At 44.1% G+C, this 12,932-nt stretch overlaps 1 protein-coding gene across 1 annotated transcript in view; it reads right to left on the reverse strand.

The window, feature by feature from the left end:
* Positions 1–12,932, reverse strand: part of LOC111873920 (bestrophin-2) — a 204,519-nt gene that overhangs the window by 27,033 nt on the left and 164,554 nt on the right. The window contains exon 5 of the mRNA XM_023869014.2: positions 11,605–11,843. Within this exon, the coding sequence (XP_023724782.1) occupies positions 11,605–11,843 (239 nt within the window). The remainder of the gene's footprint in view (positions 1–11,604; positions 11,844–12,932) is intronic.

Below are 12,932 nucleotides of genomic sequence, written 5' to 3' on the forward strand. Positions count from 1 at the left end.
GGTAGGCCTAGGCCCAAATTGGGACTGTAGCGCCACAGAAAAAAAAATATATATATATATCTTATACGTGATCAATAACGGAAGAAAATAGTTAGATGGGCACTGTGGTATATTAAGAACGTAGAAAGTGGTTCAAGTGGGGAAAAAAACTCGAGTTGATCTTATCGACAGGGAAGCAACTTTCTAATGAGAACGCTTGGCTGACTAATTGCAGTAATTATTTGGTTTTTAAACCGGATTTGTAACATCTTCTTCGTGGCTGACTTTCTGCGTATTCAACTCTGTTTTCTTACATTCCTTATTAGTAAAGCTGCCCATACGTGTCAGGTAAAGATCGATGCATTTACGTCTCCGCGAACTTCAACTGTCACCATCACCACGTTTCTTAACTAAAGATATTCCATCTTTTCTTTGAAAAGAATGATTTTTATGTCCTTCTGTGTTTGTATTCAAATTTGAGATACTTCAGATCCTGCATCATGGATTTACAGTTTAAATCAATGAAACAAAAATAAAAATAGATAAGAATCAAAAGAGAAGAACAGAAGATGTGAGAGAAAAAACGCATTTTACTTATGTTAGTTAGTTAGTTATTGGAGAGGCTGAGTTTCCCCATGCACTGAGACCAGTATTGATTGGTCCATTGTGCTTCCCTCTATGATATTCTACCAGTCTCTATCCCCTCCCGATACTGGTGCGTACCATCAGTCCCGACCGAGCCAGCGAGTTTGGCCTCTACTGGCTTGGCGGTATCTATAATGCTTCCCACATCTATCAGAGGAGTTAGAGACTACTGTTGGGCGGGAAATTTCCGTTAATTTGGCTCAATGACCTCCTTTGGAGATATGAGGTTCTTTTACGTGGCGTAAAGCTACGACACGGGACCCACGGCTTAAAGTCCCTCCCGGAGGACTTGTTCCCTGAAATTTTCCGCCCTTAAAAATTCCACGACCTCCGCCGGGTTTGAACCCGCGTACCACGAGTCATGAGGTGGGAACGTTACCTCTAGACTACGGAGGCCGCTTTTTACTTATGTTAGTATCAACTGTGCTTCACAGATGGGGTATGAACCATATGTGTTACCTCGCATTTTATTACTTTCTTTGCTTGGTTTGCTATCATCCATTTCGGAATCCTAAGAGCTTCATCTCTTATCTAAAAACCTCAATATGAAGATATAAAAAACCTTTTTAATTCTAAGGGCGCCATGAAGCTTTTTAAGCATTTAATGTCTAATGGGGTTCTTGCAGACGTAAACAAATTAAAAAACTTATAATAATGCAGCTTCCGGTCTAGAAAACCGAAATTAACGACCTTGGGGATTCGTTGCGGTGACCACGCGACACCCTCTATCCGCTAAAGTTGGCACTAACTTCGCCGACAAGCGGCGGTCGCTTGGTCGGTATAGTTTGCTTGCAGACTCAAGCCATGCGGTTGTTCTTGTTAATGGTGCAGCTATACCTCCACTCGCTTATATATTTTCATCGTATAATGTTTACTTACGGATCTGAGCCCTTTTTGATGGGCCGCCAATTCTGCACCTACTCAAGAATTTCCCAGCATTTTATGGAACCCGAAAGTTCATTACCACATTCACAAGAGCCCTCCACTGGTCACTATCCTGAGCCACATCAATCCAATCCATACCATCCCATACTATCTCTCTAATATCCATTTTAATACTGTCCACCCACCTACGCCTTCGTCTTCCTAGTGGTCTCTTTCCTTCTGGCTTTCCCACCAATATCCTATATGCATTTCTCTTCTCCCCCATTCGTGCTACACGCCCTGTCCACCTCATCCTCCTTGACTTCAGCATTCTAATTATACTTGAAGAGGAGTACAAGTTATGAAGCTCCTCATTATTGAAGTTTTCATGGCTTAATGCTTAACTGATTAAGTACAGAGACAATTTTACACTTTAATGTTAATATAGGTTTAAGGAAATGAACCCTTATGTTTTAAGTTAAAAATTCTTTAAAATTTACGTGAAATATAAAAATTATATTTCTCTGTGTACAGGTGCCAAATATAAACTACATCGTTTATAATTGTACCCTTATCAAATCAAGGCGTGCAGCCCATAAAATTTATACCAGTTAGTAATATGCCCCTCCATCCAAAATAATTTGGACACGCGGTAGCGCAGTACGTTCAGGAACTATGCTACGGATTAGATTGTCGATTAGGTAACTGCATTTTTCAGTTGACCTAATCCTTCCAGCCGGAATATGGCCTTGTGGTTGACTCAGCCTCTAACAGATATGAATATCAGGAATCTTCCTGGGTGTAAAGGGCGGCCGGCGTGTAAGGTTCAAACCTGAACGCCGTCTAGAAAATGTGGGAGCCTCGACATCTCACAAACCAATGGGCCCCTCCCTGCACTTTAAGCTTCTATGAAGGCTAATCCCCATGGATAGTACGAACTGTGTCATACCTGAAGCATGTAACTTGCAGTAAGGACGACGACGTAATACTGCAGCAAAACTGAAATACTAAATATCAGGTCAACGATCTAAAGAAATTGAGAGAGAGAGCTATTCTTGCTGAGCGCTCTGTTATGTTACAGTGGCCTACTAATTTCATATCTGCGAGCTGTTTCTGTCGCCGTACGCTCATGACATTTCGCAATGCCATCCTGATGGAAGTGACCGATTCATTATCACACCGGAAATCACGTCTATGGAGTCCATACTGTGACGTCACGACACCTACATGCCGCTATGTGTAGCCCGTACAGGTGGCGACACACCCAACCTCTTTCAATGCACCGACATCCCATCTGATGCATTTCGAAACATGAAATTCTTCCCACAGCTCTTATTGTCAACCGGAAAGCCCTCAAGCAAAAAGCAAAGTTCCCCTGTGCTTAATACGCCATGATGATATATTTGGGAGTGGAGGTATAGCTCCAACATTCTTGACCTCGGCACTAGATTGAGGTGAGTGGTCGGCTTCACGCCCCGGCCGCTTTAACTCAGGGGAAAAAGCCCCCGGTGCCAATTGGGTAGGAGGCTGGGTGGGCCTCAGAGTCGGTCTAGATACTGTGGAGAAGAGGATAAAAGAAGTTGCAATGCCGGGAATCGAATCCGGACCATCCAGTCCGTAGACTGTCGCTATACCGACTGAGCTATCCCGGTTCATATCTCTTGTTACCTTGCAATTACAAATGGCGGGTCATTCATGACAATGGATACAAAGAAAGGATAACTCAGACTGCATTGCTACTACAAATTGTCTCAACACTTCGAGTCCGAACTGCCACTGTATCGTGGATACAGCAATTCACATGCATTGTACCTCGTATAGGATGGACAATGTTTTTGGTAGTCTGTAAGTCTACCGTTATGCACTTTCCATGGAAATCAAAATGCAAAGAAAATCTCAGTTGAAGGCTACTGTCTTCTGGGATGCGACTGAACTTACGGAGAACCGTATTGCCTTATTTCATGGTTGAAAAGTAAGCCAAGCAAACAGCAGACGACAGGCATTTCGTTTTGCTTACCGCCTACTTCTTGCTGGTTACTTGCTTGATATACTCTTCGATCCTGAAGGCTCGTCGGTTTAGTTAGTTAGTTAGTTAGTTATTGGAGAGGGTGGGTTTCCCCATGCACTTAGACCTGTAGTGGTCCATTGTGCTTCCCTCTATGATTTCTACCAGCCTCTATATCCTACCGGTATTGGTGCTTACCATCAGTCCCGCCCAGCCAGCGAGACCGGCTCTACTAGCTGAGAGGTATCTATAATGCTTCCTCCATCTACCAGAGGTATTAGTGACTGCTGTTGGGCGCGAAACGTCCGCAATTTTGGCTCAGTGACCCCCTTTGGAGGTATGAGGTTCTCTTACGTGCCGTAAAGCTATGACACGGGACCCACGGCTTAAAGTCCCTCCCGGAGGACTTGTTCCCTGAATTTTTCCGCCCTTAAAAAGTCGACGACCTCCGCCGGTTATCTGAACCCGCGTACTAAGAGTCATGAGGTGGGAACGTTACCTCTAGACTATGGAGGCCGCTTAAGGCTCGTCGGTTTACTACTGAACTACATTGTGTGATGTCCTTGAAGACAGTAGCAACAAATACAGTATCTTTTTTCCGTTGGCACTTCAGCCCCAGTGGGCCTAGGCCTACCTCCATGAACTTCTCCGTTCACTTCGGTTTTTCTAGATCTTACACATTCGGTAGGACTCCTTGGGCGGGTGATCAGCTCGTCGCAAGGCCTCTACCTGTACACAAACACAGAAAAACGCACACACACAAACTAAACATCCATGCCTTGAGTGGGATTCGAACCCACGATCCCGGTTTCCAAGCGAGCGACGACAGTACATGCCTTAGACCGCTCGGCTACGGTGACCGGCCCAAATATAGTATTACAATGTCAAAATTATATCTTTAGGCTGTTATAATTATGTTTTTTTCTATCATATTATCTTTCCAGAATTTTCGAAGTCATATTCAGTGAAATGTTTTATAGGGAACCCGCAGATGGAGATGGGAAATGCCAAATTCTGCCGTTCAATTTTCAACAGGAATTTCACTAGTATTGCACAGGCTTTCTGTCCTTGAGTTACTTCTTATAAATAAACAAACTGTCGGCTTACACCCGAGGACTGTCAACGTTATTAGCTTCGTGAAGTTTCTTTCTGCGTAATAAGGGATTATAAAACCACCTGTGAAATTAAGATTGTACAGAAATTTTTAGACCGAAGGAAAGACAATAGTTTTCATGACTTAAATTTCCCACAATTACAAGAAACGTAACACCGCAATTTCGCTTTGACCATGACATCGTACAGTTTTTAGGTCACATTATGTCCGCTAGGCGCATAACTATCTTGAGAAGTCTTTATATTTGGGCATGTAGACCCGTTGCCAGGCAACGACCTCGAAATAAGCAACTACACAACGACCGTTACTAGGAAGATGCAGTAAACAGGAACAGAGGAACGGTGTTTTCTGTGCGGTCCGTGCCGAGGTGTTATAGGCAGCGCCAGTTAGCTGTTGGGGTGAGTTCGTTAGTTAGTTAGATAACCGTTGGGGTTTAGTAGTAGTGGGTTATTGATGTGAGAAGCTGGTAAGTGATGCCGGAGAGTTTGGGGAATCCAGAGGAAGCGGAACGTCCGTCGTTGAAAGCCACTACCAAGCAACGGCAGTAAAGACGTAACTGTGGACAAAGGTATATGTGTGTGTAACAGTGAAATGTAAAGTGTAGTCACGCACTGTATCATATAATCCAATAAATCCGAATCATAAACTCTAACCCCGTCTATAGTCACATTCCATACAGGTGACAATATAGGTTTTATTTTGTTAGAATTAGAGTATATTGATCTTGCCATCTCACCATTGGACTCCCACACCAATTGTTTAGGAATCTGCCCTGTTTCCATTTGTGAAGCAAAATTTTACAGACATCTTATACTTCAAAAGTCCATTATTCAAATTAAAGTTGCACGTTCTTCTCTAGTCACATGTATTTGAAACGTTCAGTAACGAACAATAGGCCTCGATCTTCTGGGAATTGGCGCCTGGAAGTCCAGTAGGTGTTCCTTGCCATTTCAGATAAATATATTGCCTCTATCCTCAGGGTGAAAGTGTGTGCCGAACAAACAAGGAGATTCACCATGCAATGGAGGCCGCACGTAAAAACTGATTCTAGTTCCTCCGAAATGTCTGTGATATCCTGCCAGTCTACAGTATGTCACACCCAGAAGATAGCATATAAACAAACAAACAAACAAACCACTCCGTGATTTTAGCCCGCAAGCAAACTATATCGACCGAGCGACCGCCGCTTGTAGGCGAAGTTAGTGCCAACTTTAGAGGATAGAGGCTTGTCACGCGGTCAGCGTAACGAATCCCCACGGCAGTTAATTTCGGTTTCCTAGACCGGAGCCGCTATTTCCTTGAAATAGTTCAATTATCCTCACGAGGGTCAGTGGACCCCGTTCCAAACCCAGTACTTCTCAGAAAATCTGGTAACGCCGGGAATCGAGCTCGGGACTTCTGGATCTGCAGATAGGAACTCTGACCATTAGACCACAGAGGCAGAAGATATCAATCTTCTTAATTATTGGTGTGAGAACCTCAAATAAAGCAATATAAATAAAACGTAGAGCTGTCTCTGTGAATTACGCAATGAAGGTGTGATGGAGAGAGGATTTATACCTCTACTATTCTTGATCTAAGGAATAGATTAGGGTGAGTGTTCCCTTTCACGCCCCGGCAGCTTTACTCTCGGGGAAAGAGTCTCCGGTACCCACTGGGTAGGAGGCTGAGTAGGCCTCAGAGCCGGTCTGGACGCTGTGAAGAAAAGAATATTCTCTGCCCCAGCTGGGAACACAGGCTGTCAAGTCCATAGTCCGTCACTATACTAACTGAGCTATCCTGCCTCCCACAATTTTAATAATGATCAGCAAAAGTTAGGGTGTTCGTCAGTCAGTCAAAATGCAAATAAGTTACCTTAAACAGCTGAATCATCTGTTGTTTGACGCCGTAGAGGAAACTGATATCGAATAAGGAAAGTACTGAACCTAAACGTAAAATAGCATCATTTGTTTTAACGACTTTTACTGCTAATTACAGAAAGGAAAAAATCACAGAGCACATCACCATATACGTCGATGAATGGAGTAACGTAGGCAGGATATAGAACTGTAACAATAGGAAATAAATTCTAATAAGGTTCAATAATGCTGAAGCCGTATACAAGGCCACATGTAAACTCAATGCTAATTGCAGCCCTTCATATGGTAGGCTGTTATGTTCAAAACAATTGGTACTGCGATGTATTGTGCCTCATCAAAACCATACAGACACTTAGCAGATGCGTGAAGACTCTGTTACAGCGCTGCTTACATGTCGTGCTGAAAAATTCGCACAGTACAATGCAATATCATTTACCTATTGTTAAGTTGTCTACGCAGTAACATCTTTCATGGCCGCGCCATAGCTCAAGCGGTTAGTCGCTGGCTTCCCACCGCGGCGGCCCGAGATTGATCCCGGGTCTGATCTAGTGGGATTTGTGATGGACAAATTGGCGCTGGGGCGGGTTTTCTCCGAGTACTTCGGTTTCCCCTGCCAATCTTCATTCTACCAAATTCTCCATCATCATAATCACCCGGGGCAGGCTAAAAGAGGCCAATCAGTGGCCGCCGTGCCGAGTGGACCAACTTGGACTCCACCCCCTAAGCGAATTAAAAAAAAATTAACATCTTTAATTTGCCTGGAGGGAGTGAGGAAAATCACAAAAACCCCGGTCATGACAGCGGGAAAATCGGCTTTCATCACAGGAATGTTAGTGGTTTTCCTCGGTCACTCCGGGTAAATGCTAGTATAGTGCCTTAATTAGATCACGACAACATCCATCTAAATCTTTCCCAATCATCTATCATCAATCATCCTTCTAACAGACACAATGTAGTATCCTATACATTGTCGGAAGGACGCTTTTGACGGGGGATCAGCACGTCGCAAGGCCGCTACCTATACATAGAACAACACAAACAGAATAAACACACACAAACATCCATGTCTTTAGTGGGAATCGAACCCACGATCCCAGTTTTCGATCGAGCGAGACAGTTCGTGCCTTAGACCGCGGGGCAGCGGTCTCCGTAGTCTAAAGGTAACGTTCCAACCTCATGACTCGTGGTACGCGGGTTCAAACTCGCGGAGGTCGTGGAATTTTTAAGGGTGGAAAAATTCCTCCTCCCTCCCTCCTCCGGGAGGGACTTTAAGCCGTGGGTCCCGTGTCGTAGCTTTACGGCACGTAAAAGAACCTCATACTTGTATCTCCATAGGAGGTCAGTGAGCCAAATTCAAGGACATTTCCCGCCCAACAGTAGTCTCTAACGCCTCTGATAGATGTGGGAAGCATTATAGATACCGCCAAGCCAGTAGAGGCCGAACTCACTGGCTCGGTCGGGACTGATGGTACGCACCAATATCGGTAGGGTATAGAGACTGGTAGAATATCATAGAGGGAAGCACAATGGACCAATACTGGTCTAAGTGCATGGGGAAACCCACCCTCTCCAATAACTAGCTAACTAACTAACTAACTAACTAACTAACTAACTAGACCGCGCGGCCACTGTGACCGCAGTTTCGACACTTACAGTGTGGCAAAATAAAATATAATTAATGCAATATTCATTGCGTACCGAATGTTCTTTCCTTGGGGTTACAGTGACGTCATCTCGACGTATTGCCGAGGTCAAAAATGGTGGAGCTATACCTCCACTCCCCATGTGTCTTCATGGAGTGGTGTTTAACAAATTAAGCACACGGAAAAATTTACCCTTCTACCTTTAACATGTTATAGGCGCCTACCAGTAAAGTGTCTTAACATAAGAGTGCAGGGAAACTGCAGTACAGATTTATCTAATACATCTTCAAAAAATGGCAGAGTTCAAACATCTGAAACCAGACTTACTCAACTTCTCTTTTCTAGAGAACAATTTTTGCTGCTGTCCACGACTACCAGAAGATGTTATTTTTCGTTTTCTTTTCATCGAATGTCCTTGAACTCTCACATGTTTTACAACACCTATAAGACCCCCCCCCCACTACCACATCCTTCGCAGTCCCTCCCACCGGTTACGAATCATTGAATTCGACCATCTGGCCATGAGTGTAACAGAAATTAATTTGAGATATGAGATCCTCAAGACACTGATGATAATAAATATTGTCTCCTGGGATGTGACGTGACGTCTGGTACCAGCGTTTCAGAGAAAATCACATCATCTTCAGGACGGAATATTGAAGACGCCTACAAAATGTGGGTGATGTACTGGACTCACAACCCAGCAGAGAGTATTCTCATTAGGATGTGTAGCTAGGATTCTGCCGTAAATCAATGAAGTCCACGTTCGTGTGCCTAGTTCTGTAAAGACTGGGTCAGAGTCAGAGTCACAGAGTTACTTTACGACTGGCGTTTTACCGTCAATCAGCTCATCTTGGCGACAAGCCCCTTGAGACTCACGTCCAGTATTTTTTTTTTCCAACTGAACACTTGTGGTCATTGTCCTCATGTAAGATCCTCTCTGACGAAAGGATGGATCTGTCGTTTACAATTGCTGCTGGTCCTCGTCAGCGCAGTAATTCACAGGTTCGAATCCCACGGGACTCATGACCACGTTTTAGTGTTTCAGATTCGAGACTCCCCCAACCGTATTTATATGCTCCAGGAACAGGGTGGCCCAGTTATACCACCAGGGACTCGTAGGGATACGGTGGGAATTCAAGACTGAATTTCTTCTAATATATAAGAATTCAGTCCGTACCTCACAGAAAACACAAAACCAATCGATTTAGGGAAATATTCGCTGTTTATTTTAAGAACAATACTGAACACACTGTGGGCAGAACGCAGAATTTTAGTGTGTTAAAGCAGGTGGTACGTATAGTAACCGTTGGGCTTTAAAGGGTTAATAACTGTAGTACATCCTCTACTGGGTTTCCTGACAATTCTCTACAACTTCAATACAGCTTGTAAAAAGCAACCATCCTAGCCGCTTGTAATATTTTAAAGTAACCTGTCACTAAGAGCTACTGTGTGGACAGGAAGTGTCTCCTGCTGACTTGTTTCCATGTGTCTCTCTCAACGCAACTTGTGGCAAGAAGCAATAGTCATGTTCCCAGACCACTCCTTCCCTTGTCCATTTCAATCAATGTCTGTACCAAATCCGTTAGAGCATAATCTACAAGGCATTGAAGATCATATGAACTCGCTGCTCTTCAGAATTCCAAGAATAACGAACCGTTAAGGAAATCACAGTACTGTTAAATCGGATGTGCTCATGCTTCCAGAGGCCAAATGATGGTAGACAACACGCAGCACTAACAAAGACATATACAGGCCGTGTTTTGAGGTCTGGCCTTTGATTTGTACGAGAGAAGTACTGCAAAGAGAAGCGGGACAGTGGTTGAAGCTGCACTGTGGGAGGGAGAGTACCGTACTGTCACTATGGTAAAAAAGGTAAAGGTAAAGCTATCCCTGTAACAGGCCGCTGAGGCCCATAGGCTTGTGAGACGTCGAGGCTCCGACATTTTCTAGACAATCGGCTCACAGATGGCCGTGAGGCTGTCAGCCTTAAGCGCCGCCCGCCCTTTACTCCCCCAGGAAGATTTCTGGTACTAATTTCTGTTAGAAGCTGAGTCGACCTCAGGGCCATAGTGCGGCTGGAAGGATTTAGGTAAATTGGAGAAAAAATCCACCTCATTGGGACTCGAAACCGCAACCTTCCGATTTGTGGCATAGTGCTTAAATCCACTATGTACCATCCTTATGCCAATAGAGCAGACCAGACACTGTGAATTCTGTTTGAAACAGACGGATCTAAAAACAAGGAAAATATAAGAAGTCGAAATAATAGCAAGAGAGTTCATAATCAGAGAATCGACAACAGTATCTGAACTTCTCATATCTTCTCTCCCATTTGTGCTACATGCCCTGCCAATTTCACCCTCATTGATTCTGTCATTTAACAATATTATTATTTATTGCGTACTATAATATTAAAACGAATATATTTTTGTCAACGTCTCGATTTGCATTCATTCATATATTAACATGATTACAAATATTGTCCTATATTATGTATTTGTTATTTAACGTCTCGTTCAATACTGATATAAATGTAAATTTGTCCCACTGCATATTTCATTAAGCACAGCGCCATAATGACCTATGTGGGAATGGAGGAACAGCTCCACTATTCTTCAACTCGACAATAGCTGGAGGTGACAGATCAGCTTTACGCTCCTGCCGCTTTACCCCCGGGGAAAGACTTTCCGGTACCACTGGATAGGAGGCTGGGTGAGCCACAGGGCCTGTGTAGACATTACGGAGAAGATAAAAATCTCTTCCCCCTGTCTGGAATCGAACCCAGGCCTACCAACACTTAGCCTGTCTACATCGTCGGTGGTAGGATTATTAATAAATGTCAATTAGGTGACAGTATGAGGACTGGGAGGGGAAACCGAAGTACTCGGAGAAAACCAGCCCAAGTGACACATCACCTGACATGGGATCGAACGAGGGCAGTAGTGGTGGGAGGCCGGTGACTAACAGCTTGGGCTACGGCCCTATATATCATGTACTAAAAAGTGAAATAAACTTTGCAATGTCTCAGTATCCATGTTAGGTGGGTCCCTTGTCACCTCGGCATGGCGCGTCCTCAGATTGCGGATGGAGGAGACGCCCTCCAGATGTGGAGGGAAGCTGCGAATATACTGAATAAGCAGTCTTGGACAGCCGACAAGGGGTGGTCCTCCAGCTTGGGGGTTGTACCTGGGACTAACAACTCTTCACCGTAAAGAAATAAGCATGTTAACGAAAGTGAACACAAAGCCTCAGACTTGGACGGACCCTCTGGATAAAGGACCTAGGCTAGATCTGGCTGAGGATAGGGACCAGTGGAGGGCTCTTGTGAACACGGCAATGAACCTTCGGGTTCCATAAAATGCAAGGAAGTTCTTGAGTAACTGCAGAATTGGCGGTTCCTCAAGAAGGGCTCAGCTCCATGAGTAAGTAAGTAAAGGTCTTAGTACTGTCGAGGCAGGAGTCGCTCCTGCAGAGCTGAAGACTAGCACTGACCTGGGTGTACACCAGAGGCACGCAGACGGTGTCATACCCGATAAGGGAGCCGAGTCTACGCCGTATATCCGACAGCTCCACCAGTATTGTCTGCACCACGTGATCGTTGGGGATCAGAGACTCCTTCCGAGCACGGTTGATGATATTCGTGGCCCAGATGAGAGGCATCCAGTACTTAGACATCTCTGTCTTCTCGTCCATCATCTCGAAAATCTTTTTCTCGCTTTCCATCATCAGACCTGCAAAACGGAATCTTAAACAAATATTGTACGTATGTCACACAACTCTGGGTAATTCATATGGTTAGTTGATCCAAGTATAATTAGTATGATCAAGTGAAGGAGAATGAGGTGGGAAGGGCATGTAGCACGAATGGGGGAGAGAAGTAATGCATATAGGATATTGGTGGGAAAGCCAGAAGGAAAGAGATCACTGGAAAGACCAAGGCCTAGGTGGGTGGACAATATTAAAATGAATCTTAGAGAAATAGGATGGGATGGTATGGATTGGATTAATGTGCCTCAGGGTAAGGACTAGTGTAGGGCTCTTGTGAACACGGCAATGAACCTTCGGTTTCCATAAAATGCTGGGAAATTCTTGAGTAGCTGCAGAATTGGCGGCTCCTCAAGAAGGGCTCAGCTCTATAAGTAAGTACGTAAGTAAGTTGAACCATTAGCATGCTAGGACTGTTACACAGTCTTGGCGTCCGCTGGTTAAATCTCCTGCTTAGTACTAAGAGACCTCTGGTTTGATTTCTGTCCGAATGCTGTCTGTCATGAGGGTTTTCGCGGACTTATGTGTGTAATAGTACCTTCAAATGTATCACGAATACTTCCCTCTAAACCCTTTCTCATTAATTATTCATCGACCATCCTTCAAAGTAACAGCAGACCTATAGAACATGTTTAGTTGAAGAATGGTCTTGAAATTAATTCCAAAAATGTGAATTTCAGATGTAAAATTATCCCTGTGCTTAACTGAACTCACTGCGTGTAGTGATGGAGGAGAAATACGTGTATAGCTCAATGTATCCTTAACCTTGGCATTAGGTGAGCAGCTTCATGCTCCGGCCGCTTACTCCCAGAGAAACTGCCCTTACCGAATGTATTGAAGGCTCGCCCGTGAGGATGATCCGGTCTCACGCCTCAAAAGTCCGCGCGTCGGCCATGTTTTATTATTGGTAGCAGGAAATTATGAAGTTGGCTTTGAGGTGAATTCCACAGTCATAACAATCATTGTAACTTTCGTATAAATCATCTTCTACTACTACTACTACTACTACTACTACTACTACTACTACTACTACTACTACTACTACTACTACTACT

Source organism: Cryptotermes secundus, unplaced genomic scaffold (assembly GCF_002891405.2).
Source record: "Cryptotermes secundus unplaced genomic scaffold, Csec_1.0 scaffold639, whole genome shotgun sequence".
NCBI lineage: Eukaryota > Metazoa > Arthropoda > Insecta > Blattodea > Kalotermitidae > Cryptotermes > Cryptotermes secundus.